This window comes from Mustelus asterias, chromosome 21 (assembly GCF_964213995.1).
Source record: "Mustelus asterias chromosome 21, sMusAst1.hap1.1, whole genome shotgun sequence".
NCBI classification, from domain to species: Eukaryota; Metazoa; Chordata; class Chondrichthyes; order Carcharhiniformes; family Triakidae; genus Mustelus; species Mustelus asterias.
The window spans coordinates 18,768,288-18,796,173 of NC_135821.1; the positions used below are offsets into that span (position 1 = coordinate 18,768,288).

The following is a 27,886-nucleotide window of genomic DNA, read 5'->3' on the forward strand; positions in this document are numbered from 1 at the left end:
GGCCAGCATTTATTGCCCATCCCTCGTTGCCCTTGAGAAGGTGGTGGTGAGCTGCCTTCTTGAATCGCTGCGGTCTACGGGCTGTGGGTTGACTCACAATGCCGTTAGGGAGGGAATTCCAGGATTTTGACCCAGCGACTGTGAAGGAACGGCCGATATATTTCCAAGTCAGGATGGTGAGTGGCTTGGAGGGGAACTTGCAGGTGGTGGTGTTCTCATGTATCTGCTGCCCTTGTCCTTCTAGATGGAAGTAGTCGTGGGTTTGGAAGGTGTTGTCTAAGGATCTTTGGTGAATTGCTGCAGTGCATCTTGTAGATGGTACACACTGCTGCTACTGAACGTCAGTGGTGGAGGGATTGAATATTTGTGGATGGGGTGCCAATCAAACGGGGCTGCTTTGTCCTGGATGGTGTCGAGCTTCTTGAGTGTTGTTGGAGCCGCACCCATCCAGGCAAGTGGGGAGTATTCCATCACACTCCTGACTTGTGCCTTGTAGATGGTGGACAGGCTTTGGGGAGTCAGGAGGTGAGTTACTCGCCGCAGTATTCCTAGCCTCTGACCTGCTCTTGTAGCCACTGTGTTTATGTGGTGAGTCCAGTTGAGTTTCTGGTCAATGGCAACCCCAAGGATGTTGACAGTGGGGGATTCAGTGATGGTAAATATTAAGGGCTGTGGTTAGAGAGTCTCTTATTGGCAATGGTCATTGCCTGGCATTTGTGTGGTGTGAATGTTAGTTGCCACTTGTCAGCCCAAGCCTGGATATTGTCCAGGTTTTATTGCATTTGCACATGGACTGCTTCAGTATCTGAGGTGTTGCGAATGGTGCTGAACATTGTGCAATTATCAGCGAACATCCCCACTTCTGACCTTATGATGGAGGGAAGGTCATTGATGAAGCAGCTGAAGATGGTTGGGCCTAGGACACCACCCTGAGGGACTCCTGCAGAGATGTCCTGGAGCTGAGATGACTGACCATCTGAAGCATGAACTGCAGCGGCAGAATTTTACAAAAAGAATTCTAAGTGCCGAACAAATGCCAAATGTGGGCAATTGGGACTAGCTTAAGGGTTTAAAATAAAGGGCAGCATGGACAGTTGGGCCAAAGGGCCTGTTTCCATGCTGTAAACCTCTATGACTCTACCAGGTATGACTCCAACCAGCAGAATGTTTGCCTCCTGATACCCATTGATTCCAGTTTGGCTAGGGCTCCTTGATGCCACACCCGGTCGAATGCAGCCTTGATGCCAAGGGCTGTCACTCTCACCTCACCTCTGGAATTCACCTCTTTTGTCCATGTTTGAACCAAGGCTGTAATGAGGTCAGGAGCTGAGTGACCCTGGTGAACCCAAACTGGGCGTCACTGAGCAGATTATTGCTGAGCAGATGCTGCTTAATAGCACTGTCGATGACCCCTTCCATCACTTTACTCATGATCGAGAGTCTGTGTGGAGTTTGCACATTCTCCCCGTGTCTGCTCCGGTTTCCTCCCACAGCCCAAAGATGTGCGGGTTAGGTTGATTGGCCATGCTAAAATTGCCCCTTAGTGTCCTGAGAGGCGTAGGTTAGAGGGATTAGTGGGTAAATATGTAGGGATATGGGGGTGTGGTCGGTGCAGACTCGATGGGCCGAATGGCCTCTTTCTGCACTGTAGGGTTTCTATGATCCTATGACTGATTGGGCGGTAATTGGCCGGGTTGGATTTGTCCTGCTTTTTGTGCACAGGACATACCTGGGCAATTTTCCACATTGTTGGGTAGATGCCAGTGTTGTAACTGTACTGGAACAGCTTGGCGAGGGGAGCGGCAAGTTCTGGAGCACAAGTCTTCAGTACTATTGCCGGAATGTTATCAGGGCCCATTGCCTTTGCAGTATCCAGTGCCTCCAACCGTTTCTTGATATCATGTGGAGTGAATCAAATTGGCTGGAGACTGGCACCTGGGATGCTGGGGATCACTGGAGGAGGCCGAGATGGATCATCCACTCGGCACTTCCAGCTGAAGATTGTTGCGAATGCTTCAGCCTTATCTTTTGCACTGATGTGCTGGGCTCCTCCATCATTGAGGATGGGGTATTTGTGGAGCCTCCTCCTCCAGTGAGTTGTTTAATTGTCCACCACCATTCACGACTGGATGTGGAAGGACTGCAGAGCTTAGTTCTGATCCGTTGGTTGTGGGATCGCTTAGCTCTGTCTATCACTTGCTGTTTTTGACGTTTGGCAAGCAAGTAGATGGCGCTGGAGTGTGGCGACTTCTTGCGAGCTGTGCCCAGCATACCTTCTAATTCTATCTTTTACTCTCGTTCTATGCTTCTAAAACATCATTCTAACTCTGTTAAACTCTCTAACAATGCTTTAATTCAATATCTTACAGATTTTGGCAATCATTAGGCGTGAATGTAGCCCAATCCATCACACAAACCAGCCTCCCATCCATTGACTCTGTCTACACTTGCCGCTGCCTCGGCAAAGCAGCCAGAATAATTAAGGGCCCCACGCACCCCGGACATTCTCTCTTCCACCTTCTTCCAATGTTAAAAAGATAAAAAAGCCTGAGGTCACGTACAAACCGACTCAAGAACAGCTTCTTCCCTGCTGCCGTCAGACTTTTGAATGGAGCTACCTTGCATTAAGTTGATCTTTCTCTGCACCCTAGCTATGACTGTAACACTACATTCTGCACTCTCTCCTTTCCTTCTCTATGAACGGTATGCTTTGTCTGTATAGCGCGCAAGAAACAATACTTTTCACTGTATGTTAATACATGTGACAATAATAAATCAAATCAAATCAAATCAAATCAAGATTGGTAGCTTCACCAGATTGACACTTCATTATTAGCTATGCCTGGTGTTGCTCTTGGCATGTCCTCCACACTCTCCATTGAACCAGGGTTGATTCCCTGGCTTGATGGTAATGGTTGAGTGGGGGATATGTCAGGCCATGAGGTTGCAGATTGTGCTGGAGTCCCGCTGCTGTTGACGGCCCACAGCGCCTCATGGATGCCCAGTCTTGAGTTGCTTGATCGGTTTGAAATCTGTCCCACTTAGCACGGTGATAGTGCCACACAACACGATGGAGGCAATGTGAAGGCAGGACTTCATCTCCACAAGGACTGTGCAGTGGTCACTCTTACCGATACTGTCATGGACAGATGTATCTGCAGCTCGGAGATTGGTAAGGATGAGGTCAAGTATGTTATTTCCTCTTGTTGGTTCCTTCACCACCTGCTGCAGACCCAGTCTAGCAGTTATATCCTTTAGGACCCGACCAGCTCGATCAGTAGTGCTGCTGCCGAGCCACTTTTGGGTGGTGGACATTAAAATCGCCCATCCAGAGTACATTTTGCACCTTTGCCACCCTCAGTGCTTCCTCCAAGTGTTCAACATGGAGGAATACTGATTCATCAGCTGAAGGAGGACGGTACGTGGTAACCAGTCAGCGGTTTCCTTGCCCATGTTTAACCTGAAGCCATGAGATGTCATGGGGTCTGGAGCCAATGTTAAGGACTCCCAAGGCAACTCCCTCCCGACTGTAGACCAGTGTGTCGCCACCTCTGCTGGGTCTGTCCTGCCAGTGGGACAGGACATATCCAGGGATGGTAATGGTGGTGTCTGGGCTGTTATCTGTAAGCTAAGATTCCGTGAGAATGACTATGTCAGGCTGTTGCTTGACTAGTCTGTGAGACAGCTCTCACAATGTTTGGCACCAGCCCCCAGATGTTTGTAAGGAGGACTTTGCAGGGTCGACAGGGCTGTTTGTTTTGCTGTTGTCATTTCTGATGCCCAGGTCGATGCCAGGTGGTCCGTCCGGTTTCATTTCTTTGTTGAGACTTTGTAGCGATTGATTCAACTGAGAGTCTCGCTCGGCCATTTCAGAGGGCAGTGGAGAGTCAACCACACGTAGGCCAGACCGGGTAAGGACGGCAGATTTCCTTCCCTAAAGGACATTAGTGACCCAGATGGGTTTTTCCAACAATCGACAATGGTTTCGTGGTCATCAGTAGATTCTTAATTCCAGATATTTTTTATTGAATTCAAATTCTACCATCTGCATGGGTGATTTTAACCTCCATGTAGAGTGGGTGAATCAAACTGACAAAGGGTGTCAGAAAAATGAGGCGAGAGTGTATTCAGGACAATTTCTTAGAGCAATACATTGTACAGGTAACCAGGAAGTAAGTCTCACTAGACCTGATAATATGCAACGAGACATGATTAATGAATAACCTCAGAGTAAAAGAGAGTCTGAGACTAAGTGATAGAATTTCACCTTCAGATTAGAGGTGAGAAGTGTGGATCAAAGACTAGTGTCCTAAACCTAAATAAAGGTAGAGTCAGCTAAAGTGAACTGGGAAGTTAAATTGTAGGACAGTAGGAATGCAGCGGCAGACATTGAAGGAGATTTTAATAACACTTAAGGATTTAGCCAAGTGAGAAAGGTTCTTTGAGAAGAACGCATTACCCATGGCTGAATAAGGAAGTTAAGGATAGTTTTTTTCAAATTGAAAGAAGCATTGTAAAATTCTGCAAAGGTTAGTGAAAGGTCAGAGGATCGGACAGATTTTTAAAAGTTTATTTATTTAGTGTCACAAGTAGGTTTACATTAACACTGCAATGAAGTTACTGTGAGAATCCCCCAGTCGCCACACTCCAGTTCGGCTACACTGAGGGAGAATTTACATGGCCAATGCACCTAACCAGCATGTCTTTCGAACTGTGGGAGGAAACTGGAGCACCCAGAGGAAACCCACACAGACACGGGGAGAACTTGCAGACTCCGCACAGACAGTGACCCAAGCCAGGAATCAAACCCGGGTCTCTGGCGCTGTGAGGCAGCAGCGCTGACCACTGCGCCACTTACTTCATTTTCAGATTGGCAAGCTGTAACTAGTGGAGTGCCACAGGGATCAGTGCCGGGTCCCCAGCTATTTGCAATCTACACAAACGATTTTGATGAAAGGGGCCAAATGCATGCTAGCTAAATGTGCTAATGACACCAGTGAAGGGAGGGAAGTAAATTATCAAGGGGAAGTAAATAGAGAAACAGATAAAGTGAGTGGGCAAAAGAATTGGCAGGTGGAGTATAATGTGGGAAAATGTCAACTTGTTCACTTTGGCAGGGAGAATAGAAAATCAGTATAATATTTAAATAGAGAGAGCTTGCAGAATGGTGCAGAGGGATCTGGGTGTCCTGGTACATTCACTACAAACAGCTAGTATCATAGAATCCCTACAGTGCAGAAGGAGGCCATTCGGCCCATCGGGTCTGCGCCGACAACAATCCCATCCAGGCCCTACTCCTGCAACCCCATATATTTACCCCGCTAATCCCCTGACACTAGGGTCAATTTAGCATATAGCCAATCAACCTAACTCTTTGGAGTATGGAAAGAAACCGGAGGAAACCCACACAGACACGGGGAGAATGTGCAGACTCCACACAGACAGTGACCTGAGGCCGGAATTGAACCCAGGTCCCTGGCGCTGTGAGGCAGCAGTGCTAACCATTATGCCACCGCGTCGCCCCTGGTATGCAGGTACAGCAAGTGATTGGGAAAGCAAATTGGAATATTGGTGTTATTACAAGGAGAGGGGGTGGGACATTTGAGTTAGAAAATTTTACTGCAGTGACCACAGAGTTTTGGTGAGATCACATCTGGAATATCTCTCAGGATACAAATGCATTAGAGACAGAAATGCACAGAACAACTAAACAGGTTGGGCCATTGCAGTTTAGAAAACTGAGAGGTGATCTTATTGAAATATAGAAGATCTTGAAGGGTTAGAATACAAGAGCAGAGATGTATTTCTGGGGCTGTATAAGGCTCTGGTCAGACCTCATTAGGAGTATTGTGAGCAGTTTTGGGCCCCATATCTAAGGAAGGATGTACTGGCTTTGGAAAGGGTCCAGAGGAGGTTCACAAGAATAATCCCTGGAATGAAGAGCTTGTCGTATGAGGAACGGTTGAGGACTCTGGGTCTGTACTCGTTGAAGTTTAGAAGGATGAGGGGGGATCTTATTGAAACTTACAGGATACTGCGAGGCCTGGATAGAGTGGATGTGGAGAGGATGTTTCCACTAGTAGGAAAAACTAGAACCAGAGGGCGCAACCTCAGGCTAAAGGGACGATCCTTTAAAACAGTGATGAGGAGGAGTTTCTTCAGCCAGAGAGTGGTGAATCTGTGGAACTCTTTGCTGCAGAAGGCTGTGGAGGCCGGGTCATTGAGTGTCTTTCAGACAGAGATAGATAGGTTCTTGATTAATAAGGGGATCAGGGGTTATGGGGAAAACTATCCTCAGTTTCAGATAGCAGTTGAGAGTCAACCACATTGCTGTGGCTCTGGAGTCACATGTAGGCCAGACCAGATAAGGACGGCAGATTTCCTTCCCTAAAGGACAGTAGTGAACCAGATGGGTTTTTCCGACAATGATTTCATGGCCATCATTAGACTTTTAATTCCAGATTTCACCATCTGCCATGGTGGGATTCTAACCTGGGCCCCCGACCTTGCCCTGGGTCTCTGGATTATTAGTCCAGTGTCAATACTACTGTGCCACTCACCTCCTTACAGATCTTTGGATACTAAGTGAATCAGATATGGTGATAGGGATGTTCAAGTTCATAGAAGTGCAGGAGGCTATTCGGCCCATTGAGTCTGTGCCCACTCGCCGACAGAGCATCTTACCCAGGCCCAATCCGTGTAACTCCACGTATTTACCCTGCTAATCCCCCTAACCTAAACACCTTGAGACACTGAGGGGCAATTTAGCATGGCCAATCCACCTAACTTGCACATCTTTGGAGTGTGGGAGGAAACCAGAGCACCCGGAGGAAACCCACGCAGACACGGGGAGAACGTGCAAACTCCACACGAGGCTGGAATTGAACCCGAGTCCCTGGCGCTGTGAGGCAGCGGTGCTAACCATTGTGCCATGAAAGAGATGATCAGCTATGATCTTATTGAAAGGGTGTGGGGACCAGGGGGGGGGCGGTGGTGCGAAGCAGATTGAAGGGGGCGGGTGCATAGACATATCCCATTCCGAATGTTCTTCTTTCTCAGACAGTGATCTGCAAAGATCATCATTTCCATCATCTTTCCTGGCCGCACATTCCAAACAGTCATCAGCCTTGGAGTTATTTTGTTTAGAAGATTGGTTTTAAATATTTGCTTAAATTTTAAGCCATGCTCCACAATTCTGATACAGTAATAATGTTCCTGAGATTTATTCCTGCTGTCAGCTTTGCCTCGGTCTTAGGCCGGATCTAACAAATCAGCGCTTTCAGGGAGCTGCCCCTCGAGGAGTTCCAGGCCATTGTTTATCCTTAACCAGCAGAGCAACGGCCAGTCAATCTGTTGTGTGTTGTTGTGGGACGTGGCAATTTTTGACCAGAAAACTGTGCAAATAGTTAAGTTGCCGTGGCGGGTTTCAGGGTGCCAGGTGTACATGGATATTGTGTGACTTCTAATTCTCTAACCATCAAGGAATTACATTTTCAGACAAAGTCAAACTTCAATAAATTACCCACATTTCTCAGACCTCTTTTTCATAATTTTGCATAGATTAGATGCAAGCTTTTCTTCAGTCAGTTAGCTCGGCACTTACTATAACCATGAAATAATGCCTTTGCCTTTCATGTGGACAGCACAGCTTTTCAATCAAATCAACCTCATTCTTTCATAGAATCCCTACATTACAGAAGGAGGCCATTCAGCCCATTGAGTCTGTACCAATCAAAATCTCATCCAGGCCCTATTCCCATAACCCCACATATTCACCCTACTAATCCCCCTGACACTAAGGGGCAATTTATTACGGCCAATCAACCTAACCTACACATTTTCGGAGTGTGGGAGGAAGCCGGAGCACCCGGAGGAAACCCACACAGACACGGGGAGAATGTGCAAACGCCACACAGATAGTGACCCAAGGCTGGAATCGAACCCTGGGTCCCTGGCGCTGTGAGGCAGCAGTGCTAACCACTGTGCCACCTACTGCACACTTTCCAATGCATGTACGCTCCTTTGGCTGTTGGAGCAACCAAGATTGCAGTTCTACAAGTGATTGAGGTAATTAACAAGCAACAGTAGTCAATTTACAAGGATAGTTTCTTTTCTCAAGGTCAATAGCAGAGTTAACTGACAGGCTTACCATAGTTTATTATTTTGTTTTAGTGTCACAAGTAACATTAACACTGTAATGAAGTTACTGTGAAAATTCCCTAGTCTCCACCCTCCGGCACCTGTTCCCGTAAACTGAAGAATTTAGCACGGCCAATCCACCTAACCAGCACGTCTTTCGGACTGTGGGAGGAAACCAGAGTACCCGGAGGAAACCCACGCGGATACGGGGAGAACATGCAGACTCCACACAAAGTGACCCGAGGCCGGAATTGAACACTGGTCCCTGGCGCTGTGAGGCAGCAGCGCTAACCACTGTGCCACCCCATGGGAGTGGATGCAAACTTCATCTGGGAGTCTGTTAAAACATTCCTGTTATTGGCGTTTTGGCCGAATTTATTGATGAATTTACTGATCCTCTTGTTCCAGTGACAGAAGGGGAGGAATGGATACATCTCAGCATAATTCCCACCACAAACCTACATACGGTTTTTAGACAGTTTTCCATTTCAGGAACTTGGGGACTTCAGTTTGTGAAGTTGAGGGAAACTGGGATCATGTTCCTTACAGCAGACTAGATTAAGGGGAAAAGTAAGAAATGTTGATGGAGGAAGTGGAAACTATTTATACTGACAGGAGGGTCAGTACCCAAAAGAGAGAGATCTGGAACAATTAGCAAAAGAAACAGGGGAGAGGAGATTCTTTTTAAACTGAGTTATCCAAAACACACCATTCATAGAATCCCTACAGTGCAGAAAGAGGCCATTCAGCCCATCGAGTCTGCACTGATTCTCCAAAAGAGCATCCGACCTGGCCCTCCACTCCACCCCCATAAACCCACGTATTTAGCATGGCCAATCCACCTAATCTGCACATCTTTGGAGTATGGGAGGGAACCGGAGCACCCGGAGGAAACCCACGCAGACAGGAAGACTGGTGAAATCAGATTTAATAGTAACTTTCAAATGGAAGTTGGATAAATACTTTAGGAGGAAAAAAATAATGGGGGGGGGGGGGGGGGCGGAGAGGAACATGATGGGCTGAATGGCCTGCTATGCTTCAATGTCCTTTTCGAAAAGAAGCTAGGTGTTGATGAGGGGATCAAGTATTTTAAACTGTTCTCAACATTAGAAGGGGCAAGGTAATTGTGAGTTTACCAAGTACATTCTGGCACAACCTGCAGGAATTAACACATGGACAGATTCACCAGATTACTATCTGGGTTCCAAGGGTTAAAGTAAGAAATCACCTAATCTAGGCCTGTATTCCTAGATATTGGAAGGTTGAAGGACAACTTGATCAAGGCTTTGGAAAGGAAGTGATTGAATCGATGAAGAAACTTTCAGCTGGGACAAGGGAACATAACCACAAATCCGAGCTAGATTATTCAGGAGTTAGGGAACACTCCTTCACACAGAGTGGCGGAAGTGTCAAACTCTTCCACAAGTCGTAGCTGCTAATTCAATTAATAATTTAAAATCTGAGATTGATATTTTATTGGTTAAGGAACAGTTAAAATACAGTTCAGCTGTTCTAGAACTGGTTGGTGGATCAGGTCTGGAGAAGTGAAATTCTTACTCCTGTACTTTTTACTATCTATTACGTTTTCACTTTACAACATTAACTTTTACTCGACCTACTGTCAGCTTCAAGGTGCAACTCCAAACAGAAAATGATTTATCTCAAATGATTTAGAATGGATTTGTTGACTGAGCCCCCACTAATAGAATGTGCAATTTACATAATGTGATCTCACATCACACTTACAAATTGCTACGTGTCTCCTTTCCAAATTCTGCCTTTGTACAAATGAGTTTGAAGTTCAGGACAGAAAGACTGACTTGCATTTATAGAGGGTCTTTCCACAACTCCACTCATCTAAAAGCCCTTTGCAACCCATTTGGGCGGCACGGTGGCAGAGTGGTTAGCACTGCTGCCTCACAGCGCCAGGGACCCGGGTTCGATTCCCAGCTTGGGTCACTGCCTGTGTGGAGTTTGCACATTCTCGTGTCTGCGTGGGTTTCCTCCGGTTTCCTCCCACACTCCAAAGATGTGGGGGTTGGATGGATTGGCCATGCCAAATTGCCCCTTAGTGTCAGGGGACTAGCTAGGATAAATGCATGGTTTTATGGGGATAGGGCCTGGGTGGGATTGTGGTCTGTATAGACTCGATGGGCCAAATGGCCTCCTTCTGCACTGTAGGGATTCTATGAAAAAAGTACTTCTGAAATGCATTCATTGCCATAATGTAGGAAACATGTCAGCCAATTCTCGCACAGGAAGCTCTCACAAACGGTGATGAAGGATAGGTAATTGCGAGGACAGCAATTCTGCTAACGCAGCATCCCTTAATGATTGTGCAGAAGTGACATAGCCGAGATAACACATTCAAAGTTCTGCATTGGGAGTTTAACGCACAACACTCAGCCCCAGCTTAGCTCAAGTTACTTACTTCTGAGACAACAAATTCACCATGTCCTTAAAACTTGCACACTACTACACTGTAGCACAGAAGTTTAAGGGCTATGAAATCTGGGGAAGAATAATAGATTGGATTAAAAACAAATCAGAAGGAAAGATAGAGAGACTGCTGTTAATAGCAGCTTCTGCATCATGGGGAGGCAACAGAGTGAAACATTAGAGGGGGGTACCAAGTTGGGAGAGACAAACAGTAGAACACTAAAGAATTCATAAAATAACTACCGTGCAGGCTATTCAGCCCATTGAGCCTGCACGGACAACAATGCATCCAGGCCCTAACCCCACGTTATTCACCCTGCTAGTCCCCCTGACACTAAGAGGCAATTTGGCATGGCCAATCAACCTAACCAGCACATCTTTGGAGTGTGGGAGGAAACTGGAGCACCCGGAGGAAACCCACGCAGACACGGGGAGAATGTGCAGACTCCACAGTCAGCCAAAGCAGGATTGGAACCCAGGTCCCTGGCGCTGCGAGGCAGCAGTGCTAACCGCTGTGCCACCGTGCCGCCCTGTTCTTCCTGAGCTGTTCAGGAATGGTGAGGAAATCAAAAAAACTGGCAAACAACAAGGCAGTCGACAACAAACGTGACATGCAATGTGTAAAGGGGCATAATACAGTAAATAAAAATGGCGAGTGGAAGACACTAGGTGCCACTCATGCTTAGAAACTCCATTGCACCCAAACAGGTCCTGAACCTATGCCAGCTTCATTTTAAAATGGTAGGAACAATGCGATTCCAGAATCCCAATCAAGTTTATGGAATGCAGTGATGTTATCAGATGGTCAGAGAGAACTGATGGGCAGTAACATACGCCAACTCCATGGGTAATTATGAAGCTTGTAGAACCTTACAAAACAGGAGGCATTTCAGCCAATTAGGCCCGGGTGCTGACTCTTTGGATCCAATTAATCCCACTCCACATCTTCCCTTACAGCTCTAGAATTTTTTGAGAAATGAGCTGCTCTCAAATCAGAAATTTCCACACCTTGTGCGGTGTGATAACATATTCACAATTATCAGGGGTGCCCCACATCTTCGTGTGGGATTCAGCAGCACATCGGAATACTTTTCAAACAACCTTTTTATAAAGTCTTGAATGAAAGACTTGCATTTATATAGCGCTTTTCACACACACACAGTGGATGTCTCAAAGTGCTGCTTTACAACCAATGAAATACTTATTGAAATTACCTATAAATGTGATGTGGAGATGCCAGCATTGGACTGGGGTAGGCACAGTAAGAAATCTCACGACACCAGGTTAAAGTCCAACAGGTTTATTTGGTAGCACGAGCTTTCAGAGCACTGCTCTTCCATCAGGTGAGTAGCGCTCTGAAAGCTTCTGCTACCAAATAAACCTGTTGGGCTTTAACCTGGTGTTGAGAGACTTCTTTCTTGAAAATGTGGCACAGAATTGGAACATTGAATTGCAAGCTGTCTATGGCACATTGTTTGAGGTGGTACAACAGTAAACTGCGCTCGTTGAAATTTAGATTAGAATCGTACATCAGAGGTTCATTCATTATCACAGCGTGGTTCAGCAGTACATAAGCCCATTCTTCCCCGTCTCAACAGTTGTAAGTAATCCTTGCATCTGAAAGGTAGTCTTGCACTCCCAAAAAGATGCTGGTTTTGGAGATCCCACTGCATTTGTACCAGCTGTTCCCAGGCACATCATGAGTGCCAATCTCCTTGGGAATTCCGGTCGACTTTGCAGGAACTTGCCCAACCGAGACAAAATGAGGCATTGAGCCCCACATTCGCTGAGGGGAGAGTTGAGGCAGGAGATGGTGTGTTTTGTCACTTTCTCAAGAGGAGAGGATGGGGGAAAAGAGAGAGAACACCACGGTGACATTACTCTGTCGCTCTTCCGAATTACAGGCCACGGATCACACCACCTATCCTCTGTGCAGGTCTGAAGTACCTACTGGGGTGAGTTCTACTTGAAAAATGGGAAGTAATCAGTACAAAAAAACATATTGACATGTTAAACTTTGGCTGTGCTTGGAGAGTTCTATTAGCACCAGGGGAAGAAAGGGAGGAAATCTCAGTTTGATACACAAATCCAGTATCCTGGTTTGAAAATTTCTCTAAGCCATCAACAAGAACCTCATCCAAACAAGGACTTGCTCCAATTTGTCGTCATTTCCTTTAATGTCCCTATTATTTTGTTGGGCGAAAGGTTGAGAGAATGAATCTCTCCATCTTCTCCAAGATCTCTCCACCCATTCTTGTTCAGTGTTGTTTCGAGCCTGTAATTCTACTCCAAGCTCCCTCCTGGGCAAAAACACATTAGTACCCAACCTGACACCACTGGAGCTACTGTACCCAAGTACCTAGGTTTGCTTTGACCATCGTTAGTTAAACCCTGATTGCCAATTCTAACTCATTAACTGCTCCCAGTCACTCCAAACATCACAAACAACAATCCACTTTTGAACAATTAAACACATGTCAAAAAGCAGAAACAATGTGCTTTCTTATATATAGCACCTCATCGTATCTTCAGGATTTCCTAAAGCGCCTTGTAACTCATGGATCACTTCTTAACCCCAATGTTGCACAGCACAGTCTCGAAACACAGCAAGTGGATGTGTTTCTCGTGGTGTAGGCCGAGGGATGAATGCTGACTAGGCAACAGGGTAAACTTCCTGCTCAAACAGTGCTCTGGCATCTTTTACATTCACTTGAATAGAACCTTGGCATAGCGTCTCAAGGGGGGAGACAGCATCCCCAACAATGCAGCACCCTCTCAAAACTGCATCAGTCCCGATTATAATTAGCCACTTCGGAGATCTGAATTCTCAACTTTCTTGACTCAAGGCGAATGGCTTACCAACTGAGCCAAGTTGACACTTTAAAAAGATCTTTGCAACTCTTTGTAATCAGTTCAATTTTTCAGTGTGCTCCAGGTAGTGAGGCCGGTGGTTTGAAGTAGCTTTATACCTGCACACCTCAATTCAACCCACACTTTTTTTGGAAACACGGGGAGAACTACCTCTTGGATTGACAAAATATATGGAAAGGAATTACATTAACACACCTGTATTATTCAATGTTCTTTTCCTTTAGGATCAATGGTGAAATCTACCTGAACCTTGGTGTGATATTTGACCCTGAGATCAAATACCCAGGCCATCACTAACACCATCCGTCTCGCTTCTGTAACATTGCCTGGCTCTGCTGCTGAAACCCTTATTCACGCCTTTACCTCCAAATCTGACTACTCCAACGCACTCCTGGCTGGCCTCCCACATCCATATAAGCTTTGAAGTCATCCTAAACTACTGCCTGCCTCTCGATTTGCCCCAAGTCCTGTTTATCTGTCACCCCTGGGCTCACTGACCTCCACTGGCAACCAGTTCAGCAATGCTTTAATTTTTAAGATTCTCAACCTTGTTTTCCTAACCTTCTATGGCCTCACCCACTGTTCTGTAACCTCCTCCAGCCCCACAATGCTCAGAGGTTCTCTGTGCTCGTCCCAGTTTGACTTCAGCATCTCCGATTTGAAATTGCTCCAAAAGTGATGCCAAGCTACCCCCCAGAGCCCACAACAATTTCCTCCCTAAACCTCTCAGCCATTCTTTCTTCCTTTAATATCCACCTTCAAACCTCTCTGACCAAGCCATCTGCCCTGATGCCTCAAGAGGCTCCATGTCAAAATATAACGCTCCCGCGAAGGGCTTTGAGAGGTTTTAACCCAAACACAAGTAGAAATAATTGCTTTAAGTAGCACCTCCTGTCCTCGGTCCTCTTAATTTTCTACTCAACGTGATTCACTGGCCACTGCTCCAAAACAATGCCTGTTGCCCACCAGCACAGCTACGTGGGCGAGTAGTCTGCAAAACCTGACCAAAGGGAATTACAATCTTATTTCACTTTGTCCTGTCGGGCGCCAAAATATGCAGAGAGCATCCATTAAGAACAGGCAGTCTCGCTGTTGCACACAGTTTATTCAACAATATGGTAAATAAGAAAAATCAATTGTAGCAGTCTATACAGTGATCCAAAGTTCATATTTATAAGTAATTATCAATAAATTGCATGATTTACACGTTTCTGGATAGGTTTTTTCTTTTTTCTGTTTGCCCATTTTTCAAGTTTTACACAGAAGTCTGAAAGAGGAAAAACCAAGGGATGTGTTCAATAAAATCAGTCACGCAGTCTTTTTAAAGAATCCTTCGATAGTTGCACCAAAAAAAAAATAGAAAGTAAAATGTTCACCATTAAATTGAAAAAAAAAACCCCACAATATTCTACATCCGCAGGACGTTTTGGCAGCTGCCAGTTTGTGCAATAGTCTTTCGTTCTACCTGTACAAATTATTAATACTTCGAAACTTCTGCTCAAACCCTTGTATAGAAATGGAAAAAAAAAATTAAGGGGGATACACAAGGAGGTATCGCGATCCTTTGCTGTCAAAAAAAACCAGATGTATATTGTAGCACAGGCTGCTTCTTCTCTTCTGTGAAATGCTTTGCGTTAATGAACAAATGCTTACAAGATTCTTTGAAGTTAGAAAATAAAAATATGAATTCAACTCTCCTTTGCTTAAAAAATGTGGGTATGGGCTATCTGCAATTGAAATAACAGAACAGGAAAACAAAAAAAGGGGACTGGCTGTTCACCAGTCATAACAAAAAATATATTCTTTGTATAATATCATCCCTCAGTTTATTTTCTCAATAAATTGCAGTTCACTGAATTCTGGGAAAATAGTCCTCCCTAGAAATTTCAAAATTTTTTTTTCAGTACAAAAAACCCTAAGGAAAGACGAAAAATGAGAATTTGCTCCCAAAATGCTACAAGATGTCTAGTGTATTGTGATTAATGTTTGTGCCTGTTAAGTCTGGGTTGTCAGAACCCATGCCAAGGTCATTGGCAGCACCGTGTAAGCCTGCCATTCCAGGGTTAGCAAGTTGAGAAAGCATTGCACTCTGGTCCGGAGCAGCAAAGTGTCCTTGATCCATGGGGTTTCCCTGGGCAGCTACCATTCCCGGATGTGGGGAGTTAGTCTGTGGCGAGACATGATGTGGAGACGGTTGGGGTTGCATCCTGGGCGACGGGCTGGAATGAGGTGGCTGGGACTGCGGGCGCGGTGAAGGCACAGGCTGCGGCGACCGCACCTGGTTGCTGAGGGAGGATGGGTGCTGGCCTTGGAGGTGAGGTGACTGGGCCTGGCCAGGGAGCATGTGTTGCTGTGGACTCATGGAGTTGGACTGGGCTGGAGAACCCATCTGCTGCTGGAGGATTCGCTGCTGGAGAGCTTGAAGACTGGAACTTCCCTCTGCCCCCATTCCAGCTTGAGGAAGCTGGCTCATCTGCCCCATTGGTTGACCCACTTGGCCCATGGTTCCCTGCTGCATGGGCATATGATGCTGCATCCTCTGTTGTTGCTGCTGTTGCTGCATTGGATAACCGGACCCTTGAGGTTGCTGAAACTGGTTAGCCATTCCAGCAGCCATGCTCGGGTTTGACTGCTGCTGCTGCTGCTGTTGTTGCTGTTTCTGCTGCTGATGCATGAGCTGGCGTCGCATCAAAAGCTCCCTAAAGTGGGTGTTCATGGTGGGGTGGCTCATGTTCATGGGCTGCCCCTGTGCATTTAACCCACCCATGTTTTGTTGCTGCTGCTGTTGCTGCTGAGGCATGTTGGGCCGTTGAACACCAGGCTGCATGGGGCTCATGTTTTGCATGCCTGGGTTGCCATGCATGCCCTGCTGCCCCTGAAGGCCTGGCTGAGACTGCATCCCTGGCTGCGGTTGCATTCCAGGCTGACCCTGGCCTCCTTGATACCTGGCTGCCCTTTGCTTGATGAAAGCAGCCATGAGCTGGGGGTTGGAGCGGAGGATAGCTAGCACTTGCTGCTGCTGCATAGGGGAGCTGGGAGACCTGAGTGTCCGCAATAAATCCTGCAGGGCTGCTTGGGGAATGGCACCTCTGTTGGGCTGAGGCACTCCTGATGAAACTTGGCACATGGGTGGTGGTGGTTGGGGTTGCATGTTAATTTGCAGAGCTTGCTGGCTAATCTGCATGACTGGCCTTTGCATTCCCGGTGGATGCTGCTGAGTCTGCGCCATTCCAGCTTGTCCCCACTGTGCCTGCTGCATGCTGGCTGCTCCCATTGCCTGCTCCGTGTGAGTGGGGCCTCTCTGCGACGGCTGTGGGTTCATGTTCATTCCAGGCATTTGATTCATGGGTGATATGTGAGGATTCATGACTCCAGGCCGCTGGAACGATTGCTGCTGTGCCATCAGTCGCTGGGCATCAGCTGCTCTTTGAATCTGCATGGCTATTTCCACTGCGGCTGGTGGTGGCGGCTGAGCAGGAGGTGCAGCCTGGGCAGCAGATACCACCTGTCCAGTTGGCTTGCCTTGCGGTATCGAGGCCTGTGGTTGACTTCTTGCCATATTGCTGTAGGAAGGCATGTTGGTTGGCGGTGGTGGCTGGGGCTGGGGCTGAGGCTGCGGTTGAGCTGGGGGTTGTGGTTGTGGAGTCTGTGGGGTGCTCGGCTGTTGCCCTGTTGGAGTAGTGGGCGCAGTGCCGCTTGGAGATGGCAGACTCTGCTGTCCTACACCACCGCGCTGCATCGTGGCCATCCTCCTGCGTAGCATCTGGGCTTGTTGTAGACGGTGCTGTAGCTGCTGCTGACGAAGCTTGTGCTTGATGTTGAGACAGAACGGTACAGGACACTTAGTTTCTTGGCAGTGCTTAGCATGGTAGCAACAAAGCGCAATGAGCTGCTTGCATATTGGGCAGCCACCATTGGTCTTGCGTTTGCACCCCTTGGTGTGCTGGACTACTCTCTTCATCTTCTGGCAGGAAGGCAGAGAACAGTTGGCATTGCGACACTGGCAAGCGTGGACCAGTGACTGAATGCAGCGCTGGATGCTGAGGCGTCGTGAATCTCCCGTGCTAGTTTCTGAGCCTTGTGCGTTACTCTCATCATCCAGACCAAGGCCGAGTTTCTCCATCTTGTGCTCATGTCCCTTAGTGTTAAAGCAGTTGACACAGAGGTCATAATCCTAGGAAAAACAAAGACAGAACAAATTAGTTCCCCAAAACTTACCTCGATAAAGCGATTCATTCTCAAAATATAATCTCAACACTTTATAAATGTATACAACAGTGTTTGAAAGGGTTAAAATAGAAAGACAGGTTGCAAGAATTTGGTTTGCATTCCTCTGAAATTAGAAGTGTTGGATGGTGATCTAATTAAGGTGATTCCACAGTGGAGATACAGAGGAACTATTTTCTGTGGAAATCTTAAACTTTAAAAAGAGCTAGGCCACTCAGGAGTGAAATTAGGAAGCATTTTGCCATACGGAGACTGACAGATAATTAGATAATGTTATCAAGGAATATAGAGCTATGGTTCAGAACAGCCATGTTCAAACTGGCAGCAGCACAGGCTGAGGTCTACCTGTGGAGTTTCTGGGCTCCTGGTTGGCTCAAGTTGGCAAATGCATAGCGAACTGAACCAATCAATCAGACCAACCAGTTCAATCTCTGGTCTACTCTGAGTTAACTAACCAGACAAATACAATTCAGTAAATGAGGTGCTCATTGACCCCATCATTACTCTTTCACCTGTAACAAACAAGTTTGTACTCAGAGCCCTTTATATTTGAATGGATAATGATTTAGTAGATAATTTTATACTTTGTATTGCTCTGGAATTACAAGCTTTAGACTAGCACGCACCTCACAGACAGTGCAGTGCCACCTGGTCTCCACATGGTGCTTGCACTCATTGCACGTATATACAAAGCGATCCTGGCCCTGATTGTGAAGTTCCACCAGCATGCACATGGTCGACCACTTGGCCCGTCTCAGTGATGAGAATTCCATGTGTTTGTCCCTTGCCAGTGTGAGAAAGGCATCACGTCCATCCATCAGGTCACACGCGATGAGCGGGTCAGGATCCAGGATGGTTGGCAGAGAGTTCGAGTTCGGACCGGCAATCAGACGGATCACGAAAAACACCTGCAAAAAACAAGATCCAAACAATTAAAATTAAATCAAATACAATTCACAAGATTTCAAATTTGAGCATTTCTCCAAACACCCAAATACAAATCTTCATTTCCCAATTCTTTCAAAATCTATCTTGTGACAGTATCCGATTAATAGAACTCCTCTTCTTGTCCAAAAGATGTGCGGGTTAGGTGGATTAGCCACGGTAAAATGTGCGGGGTTACAGGGATAGGGCCTGGGGATGCTCTACTGGAGGATCAGTACAGACTCCATGGGCCGAATGGCCTCTATGAATTCTACTGGTCAATACAGAGCAGCTACAATTTAAATTCCTACTCAACTGATTAGAGTCCAATGACTTAGGCAGTGATAAGTCACAAAGTACAATTCTGAATGTGCAGGCAGCACAAGGCTATTCAGCATGTATCAGCCTAAACAATGAATGCCAGCCAAATATTAATTGCAGAGGGCATCACCCTCACCAAGCAACAAAAAGTGCACATCAACTGAGCAGAGATGAAAATCCTGAGACAATTGCAGGACCTGCCCCACTAGAGGTCAGGTAACATAGTACAGATCCGAGATCAAACCTGTTCCTTCCTTGCCTCAGTATGGCTCAGATCTGCACCAGATGCTGCATTTACAAATTACATTCTGCTTCAATAAAACTTTAATAAACTTTGGATTTATTTTATGACAAAGCCTTGAAAAATATTACGAATTAATATTTGGAGGAATGAGAAACATTCTTAAACTGCTATGACTGTGACACTACATTCTGCACCCTCTCCCTTCCTTCTGTATGAACCGTATGCTTTGTCTGTATAGCGCGCAAGAAACAATACTTCTCACTGTATACTAATACATGCGACAATAATAAATCAAATCAAAAATAATGCATTTAATAGTGATTCATTTTGGTAGGACACATTTGAATGCGGATTACAGGGTCAATGGCAGGGTTCTGAGGAACGTGGAGGAACAGAGAGATCTTGGGGTTCATATCCACAGATCTCTGAAGGTTGCCACTCAAGTGGATAGAGCCGAGAAAAAGGCCTATAGCGTGTTAGCGTTTATTAAACAAGGGGTTTGAGTTTAAGAGGCGTGGGGTTATGCTGCAACTGTACAGGACCTTGGTGAGACCACATTTGGAATAGTGTGTGCAGTTCTGGTCACCTCACTATAAGAAGGATGTGGAAGCATTGGAGAGAGTGCAGAGGAGATTTACCGGGATGCTGCCTGGTTTGGAGGGCAGGTCTTATGAGGAAAGGTTGAGGGAGCTAGGGCTTTTCTCTTTAGAAGGAGGAGGATGAGAGGCGACTTAATAGAGGTTTATAAGATGATGAGGGGGATAGATAAAGAGTGGACGTTCAGAGACTATTTCCTCGGGTGAATGTAGCTGTTACTAGGGGGCATAACTACAAGGTTCATGGTGGGAGATATAGGAGGGATGTCCGAGGTAGGTTCTTTACTCAGAGTAGTTGGGGTGTGGAATGGACTGCCTGCTGTGATAATGGAGTCGGACACTTTAGGAACTTTCAAGCGGTTATTGGATAGACACATGGAGCACACCAGAATGATAGGGAGTGGGATAGCTTGATCTTGGTTTCGGACAAAGCTCGGCACAACATCGAGGGCCGAAGGGCCTGTACTGTGCTCGACTGTTCTATGTTCTATGCCAGAGCTTCAGTCTGTGGTGGAATACTTGTTTGCTCACAATTTCTCTGCTGAGTTTGACTGTGCTGCCATGATTAGATATTTAGCAGAGCTAGGGAGGTGGGGAAAGAGTAGAAGAAACTCGATTCTTTACTCAATGGCCGATCTCGAAACAGCAACAGGGGGGTGGAATTAACAGTAATTACTCGGAACAGTTGAGAGAGAGAATTGTACCTCCTTGTGCTTTTCCATGGTGGCATAAAGTTTCTGTGAGAGGTCATTGGACACGTTGGGCATCCCCGGTTTCTTCTTGTTACCTCGGCTCAGGCTGCTCTTATTCTTACTTGTTTTCTTGTTGTTCTTTTTCTTTGCATTTTTGCTGTCCCCCTTCTTTCCCTGAAAAGGATATGTAAATTTAGCAGTTACAGCAATACTTCACGTACCTTATTCTCAAAAAGTTATATTAAACCCAGTTCCACCACGACCAACGCCCCTCTACCTGAAAGGAGCTCAACATTGGAGAGCTCAGGATGGGAGTGCAACTATCCAAACAACTGGCAGATCAGCTGATTTTGCCAGCTAGACTCTTGCACACCCATCACCGTTATTAAATTCAGGAAATCCTGGTTAAGTCAGTACATTTGAGGTGTATGCCATGAATTGCTAACAGCTGTTACTAGGGGCTGGATGTTGTGGGGGAGGGGAGAAGAATGCAGCAAGTGTTGGTGCTTTTAAAAGAAGAGGGCAATTCAGTTACTTTCGCTGCACCATGACATGGTGACACCTCCATTTTGGAAAACATCATAGGAAAAAATAGAGTCATCACAATTAGTTAGGCTTTAGTGAATAAACATCTTACTTTCACATTCCCAACACAAGAGAGGGCACACCCCAAGTGTTTTGTTTCATGTTACTGCGACTCGAAGTTCATTGTTACAAGAAATATGACAAATTAAACATTTTTATACAGGTTCCTCTTATTTTACTTTAATACATCCAGGTTCAGAAATCATAAGTAAATTAGCATTTAGGTAGATACCGGGGGGGGATTTCTTCCTGTCATAAATGGGCCTAATCAGTAATTGTACAGTATAACGCAGTGACTTCAGGCTTAAGGTAGTCAAGGCATCCTTTCTCAATATTCAAGTATTGAGTGCAAGCTTAGTTTAAGACAGATAAGCCTCGCCCCAATTTGGGCAGGAGTGTTTGGGGGGGGGGGGGGGGGGCGCAGCTCTGAACACATCCACTTTGGGTTTAAGCACAGTAGATCCAGGGTTGGACAACTAAGTTGCCCTGGAAGGCAGGGTCAGTGATTTTAATGTGTTCATCAGCTTGCTCTTACTCAAGTTTTGATAATTGTTTGTTTGAATCTAACAGGGTGTGGGTTATGCGTCCCAAGTCTTGGGGGACCCAGCTGAAGGGTAGCAGGACCTGCCTGATCCAGCAGTACTTACAGATGGAAAGGAATGCTTCCCCAGCCCCTCAAGCAAAGGTACTGTGATCCCTTTAAAAAAAAACTTTTAAACCCTCACTCCCACCTCGCATCACCATCAACATGTCTTCTCCCGCCCCCCCCCCCCCCCCCTCCCCCTGTCTAATGTCCTGGGGTGGGAAGGGGCTTGGGGCTCCGAAAGCTAGTGGCTTTTGCTACCAAATAAACCTGTTGGACTTTAACCTGGTGTTGTTAAACTTCTTACTAATGTCCTGGGACCATTCCCAGCTGCTGCCTTGTACAACTTACCCACCATTGCAACCCAGATGGTGGCTGGGCAGGAATTAGGGTAAAATAATTCTATTGAAGTCCTGCTTGGCATTTGCAAGTTTCTCAGCTGCTAACTCAACACCATACAACTACCTGGCTCCCAGCATTGCCAGTAATCTTTTGTATCACAATTTAAGATATATTCAGGTAGCAGTCACAACATTTTGTTCAAAAAAACATTGGTAAAACATGATTGGAAGAGTGGAAGGCAGAATTTTAAGAGTTTTAAGTTGTATTAATCAGGCTTATTGGACAACATCTTTCTCCTGTTCTCAAGTCTACATAATTTATAGTAACAAATTCAGTAATTATGTCAAAACAATAGAATGTCCAAAATGATTGACATTTAGAGGAACAGAACCATATATACCATTCCAGTATTAAAAAAAGATCCACTGTGGGGAATTCTGCTTTTCAATGGCTATCCATGGAGCATTGAATGTTCTTTTATGAGCTACTGACTTATGGTTCTCTGGTTCTAACCATCTCATGAATTCTACCGAGTTTAAAGCTTGCTCACTGCACTGCAATTACAGGATTTAGGAAAATAAATCCAACATTCTTCCTCAGACTGGCACCATGCAGAATTCAAGGAGGTAGAACTAGCACAATACAAGTTAGTAGCGTAGGAGAGAAGTGGATCCATGCTGGAGATGTAACAGAGAATTCAAACCTGTGGGAGCTGAGGTGATGTATCCTTGCTCTCACTTACACTGTGTGCTTTGGTCTCACCATCAGCCCCCCTCGAGCTAGTCTGAACTGTCTTACTTGTTTTGCAATGTAGAACGCTAACATTAAGCTGCTGCCTTCCTCCAATGTTTCCAGGTTCAATGGTTGCTCTTTACTATCGGATCACTTTGTAAAGTGCTCATAACACTTAAAATATCTGTTAGTAATTTTAATGTATGCACAATGAGCACTTTAGAAAGTTAGCAACCAGCCACACTGGTAACTGAGCCCAGATGGTGGAAAATGAAAAGAATGAAGAGCAGGAGAAACTGAGAGAGGAGAGAATGAGAGAGAAAAGAGCAAAATGGTGAGGCAAAGGAAGGGATAATTTTGGGAGGGAAAAAGAATAGGGGTGGAGGAGAGAAAAAAAAAGGGAAAAAGGTGAGACATCGATCAGGCAGAAGAGATAACATTGTGAACATGGTTAAATGTAACTGAAAAAGCACCAACATGACATTGTTCAATTTCCTTAATACTCATTATCAGAGTGACTAAAAGTGAAAGCAGACTGGATGGGACAGAGTGACAATGGTGACCAGCTACAGACTATGGAGATAGGAGCAAATTGGGCAAGGAAGCAAGAGAAGCAAGCATGAGAGAGTATAAGAATGGGAGATAGAAAAGGAGAGGCACACAGCGATAAAAATACCAGGTAAAGAATACCACATATCCTGCAATTCAACATAAACAAAGACACAAAAACTCTAAGAAATACAGATCTCGCACATTTTGATTGTAGGTACAAGAGATGGAAAGAGAAAGAAGGACAGAAAAGCAGATGGAGAATCAGAACTCAATGATAAAAGTATTTCTGAGTGTTAGAACCGTAGATGAGAAAAGTAGATTTTAGGGATTTTGATGTAATGGTAAATGGGCCAATGTTTGGCAGATCATAAATACAGTGTTATTCACATACACAGAGCTGACACCAAACGTACATACAACACGCAGGACGTGAATCACTGAAGGTCTATGATCGCTGTGGTAAAATACTAGGATGGACAGTGAAGACAATCAAATACAAAGAATAAAGTGTACTATTGGGCTTTATTTAGAAGAGTGTTCAGTTTTGGTCCACTCAAGATGAATGTAATGGAGAGCTCAGGATTTGATTTAGGTCTTTAAGATAATGAAAGGATTAGGTTCAATTCGTGTAGATAGGTTAATAGCTCAATAGCATTGGCAGGGTCCAGTCACAAAACAACTAAACAAATTGCCCTTACAACTAATGGCACAGGAGCACCAACAGAGGGTTAGTAAAATAAAAAGCAGACAAAAGATTCTGACATTAACTGGCACCCTAAAACAGGACAGTAAACCAGGCGTTAAAAACACTGCCTCAAGCCCAAAATTAACAAATTGTTTGAAAAGCACGACACCTCCTTTGAGAGGGATTACTCTAATAACTATCTTGCTATGTAGAGAGCAGCATTGCTTTTTTTATAAAGCAAGAACTTTTAGGAACAGGAAAAGTTTGCCCTGATCAAAAACCTTGCTGCTTTTTCATTCAATTAATCCATCTACCTGCCCTTTCCCCATATTCACAGGCATTTCTCTGACCAGAAACAAGTAGAATGGTCTCTTGAGCTCAATTCTTTTCACTATGTAAGTAACTTAGTTTGGTCCCTTTTCGCTCCAAGACAATAAGCTAAAGACTGGCCTTAACTCAAATGAATCACTTGATATTGCAAATCATCTTGCTTCCTTACCTTTGTGCTCTATCAAAAGACTAGGAAGTTTGGGTTAGGTCAGGCAAAGAGCAAATGTATTTGCAAAAAAATCCTTGGTGGCACTAATTTTTTTTTTGTTAGTCACAAGTAGGCTTACATTCACGCTGCAATGAAGTTACTGTGAAAATCCCCTAGTTGCCACACTCCGGTGCCTGTTTGGGTACACTGAGGGAGAATTTAGCACAGCCAATGCACCCTAACCAGCACGTCTTTCAGACTGTGGGAGGAAACCGGAGCATGCGGAGGAAACCCACACAGACATGGGGAGAATGTGCAGACTCCACACAGAGTGACCCAAGCCGGGCACTGTGCGGCAGCAGTGCTAACCACTGCGCCACCCACCAATGCCAAATAGGAAAATAAGGGAGATTGGATATTTACTGTATGCTTGATGTTGACAGTGAGAGCCTGAAATAGAAAGCTCTCCATTCCTCTGCATTAACATTCCTCCCCTTAGTGACAAAAAAATTCAAACCACCTTAAAGATACCTACCATTGTGTATGTATAGATATACTTTATAACCCAATTAGTGCATAGAGGAAACAAGGTGTGAAGAAAATCACACCTTACATTACTTGAGCTACTGATTTAACAAGTATTTTTTAAGAAATGTAGGCTTGATGCATCATTCATATAAAAAAACTAGCAGGTAGACAGAAGACAAATCTAACACAGCAGAAGTGTCATCACATCTTTGAGCAAGTGAACAGGAAAAGCCAGAAGTCTCCTGAATTAATTTGGTGTCACCATTTTCAGTGATTATTCTGTGGTTGACTCTTTAAATCCAGTGTGCTAAATGGCAGACAGATCTTGATTGGAGGACGGGTGAATACAGTCCAATTTCTAAAACTTAAAGCAATTTTCTGATTTGCAAACAGAACACTGAATCTGTAGGGGCTTCTTCATCTTGCATATTTTGGTTTTAATAGGGAGCACACAGCCCAAAGATATGGCCATATCTGGTGACTTACATCAGTGCTCTCACTGGATGTGTTGTTCTCCTCCCTCTTACGCTCCTCTTCTTCCTGTTCCAGCTCTTTGATGCTTTCCTCCAAAACATTCGGCCAGAAGTCACCTTCAAAATATGGCAACTCCTTTGCACTAGTCAGCCTATCCTCTGTTGCTTGCTTAAATATATCCTGGAAGAGAGAAGCACACATTATGAATGCAATAATCATTCAGTATACTGCTCAATAAGATTGCTAGCTATTCTGTGATGTGGATAAGGATGCAAACCATATCATAGTAATGGCTAGTAAAACAGCACCATCATCACCATATACTTCAAAACTGTTCCATTTTTAAAATGTCGCAAGTCAAGCTTTGAGGAACAACATCCATTTTACTCAAAGTATCTTCAGCTACAAACAGTTCCTGTATTCAGACGAGGAAGTAATTGCTTTATCATTTAGCCTATACAGCAAGTGTCTAGTTCAATAAGCTCTTTATTAAAGGGTATTAATTTAATGATTAATTGTGCCAATTGTCAAGTAAAATAGTGATGACATGTAAATATCAGAAATCCAATAAACTGGAATATTTTCTGCTGGGTATATATATTTAAAATACTGGAAAATGCAAGCTGCTTAAAGGCAGACAGTTTGGTTGTATTAATGGAACTAGTGCTTTCGATATGATGAAGAGCCTAGCAACACTGCGAACAGATGTCAACCTAAGGCAAGCTGGTAACAATGGGGAATAGTACATAAAAATGTGAATATGATGTTAGAGGTTCAGGGGGGGAGACAAGGTTTGAACTTTGCATTTACGTTATAAAAGGTACCGACTTACAAAATGAAGGTAATTGAGTTTGACTTCTGAGGTTAGCTCAGGTAAGGGAAGATCAAAGGGGAAAACTGTACATCAGAAGCATTCAACCAAAGGGTAGCTGTTTGAGATGTCAGCCAACTGTAGAAATAGCTGCTCTAACTTCCAGCAAGCCGTGTCTGTGAAGAAAGCCTGCCTTAAAAAAAAACTGCTGTTTTGTTCTACTTCAGCAGCGACCCCAAAGGGATATAACTGCCTGGTGTGGTAACTGTTACTGGATTCAGCCCATGTACATCAAGGGGCTGTTAATCAAGTAGAAACCCTTGGACTGTAAGTTTGTTTTTGACTGTATATAGCAAATAACTGTGTTGAAGCACATCAGAGTATAACATGACCTATATATAATTTGAACAGCATTGTACTTCATAAAACAAAAATATTGTAGGAGTTTGTAATGTTTTCATTTCTGGATTGAAGCACCTCAGTGCATTTTGATCTCTGCAGAAAATGTGAACATTATGACAATTTGAAATGTTGTTCAATTTTTTCTCAGCTAGTTTATGAATAAAATATATTTTTGTAAAAATAATAATTGGATTCATTAAACTTTTAAAAAACCTACAAGATGCTGTGCAAGATTGGGTTCACCCCTCCCTATTTCTCCTCCAGCACAATATCCTTGGAACTATTTTGTCCTTTGACTCAGGTATCTTATGCATCACCCAATTTCTTGCAGTATTAGTGACATAGCTATAAACCATCAAAGCTTCAGTGTGAGGAATTGCCTCCCTAAAAACATCTACCTCGCTCTTTGATTAAGATCCAGCATTTTAATCACGTCTTTGACCACCCCTCCTATAACTTCTGTATTGCTTTGGAGTCTATTTTCTTTCCCTTTGACTCTGCGGAACCATGGGGCATTTTTTCTACTTTGAAGGAGCTCCTTTATAAATGCAAGTTATAATTGGAACTGGTATGCATTTCAATGGGACACTGGATTTTAGCATTACAATAGTGAAGGCCATGCACAGTACCTTGTAATCATGAATGATTCGCTCCGAAACTGCCTTGTCCAACATTTTCTTGTACCACTCCTGTAGCCTTTTGGGCTTGGGGATTTTCTGGTCCAGCGGATGGCAGTGAAAAATGTAATCATCACCTTCACTTGGTGGACAGGCCCAAATATGCCCCGCTGTGTATCTAGGATGGAAATTTAAAGGCACGTTGTACAAAGTCAACTTAGTCTTTTTGGCAGACGCATACAAAAACACAGGCTGAGGTCATAGGATGGAAACTTTGTTAACAGAGATTGGCCTAAAAAGACACGCGCTTCCAAAGGCGCTCTTTCAACAGTTTTAGAAGTTGGATCCCTGGTCACTCCCTCTTTCAGGGAAACAACCACGAGGTGCACAATTTTATCCTTCGAAATGGACCCATTAGATGTTGAGTCAAGAAAAAAATCATTAGTTGTATTTGCTCAATATACTGTCAAAAGCTTCCTATCTCAACACAAAATAACATTTCCATGCACAACACATTAGTTTGCACAACATAAATCAGGTAGAATATAGTAAAAATGATTAAGATGCAAGGTTAGCAGTGCTTGGATCTGAAGAATGCTGCACCTAATGTTATAGAGCAGGGGTCTCCAAACTACGGCCCGCAG

The 27,886-nt window shown here is 44.7% G+C and overlaps 1 protein-coding gene across 2 annotated transcripts in view; it reads right to left on the minus strand.

The window, feature by feature from the left end:
* Window positions 1-14,535: 14,535 nt before the first annotated feature.
* The window catches only part of LOC144509158 (histone acetyltransferase p300-like), a 124,153-nt gene continuing 110,802 nt past the window's right edge, over window positions 14,536-27,886 (minus strand). For both annotated transcript variants that reach the window (XM_078237577.1, XM_078237576.1), the window contains exons 27-31: window positions 27,255-27,420; window positions 25,425-25,592; window positions 20,466-20,627; window positions 18,303-18,584; window positions 14,536-17,623 (exon numbers count right to left, since the gene is read on the minus strand). In XM_078237577.1, coding sequence (XP_078093703.1) covers window positions 15,404-17,623; window positions 18,303-18,584; window positions 20,466-20,627; window positions 25,425-25,592; window positions 27,255-27,420 — 2,998 coding nt within the window. In that variant the 3' untranslated portion in view covers window positions 14,536-15,403. The remainder of the gene's footprint in view (window positions 17,624-18,302; window positions 18,585-20,465; window positions 20,628-25,424; window positions 25,593-27,254; window positions 27,421-27,886) is intronic.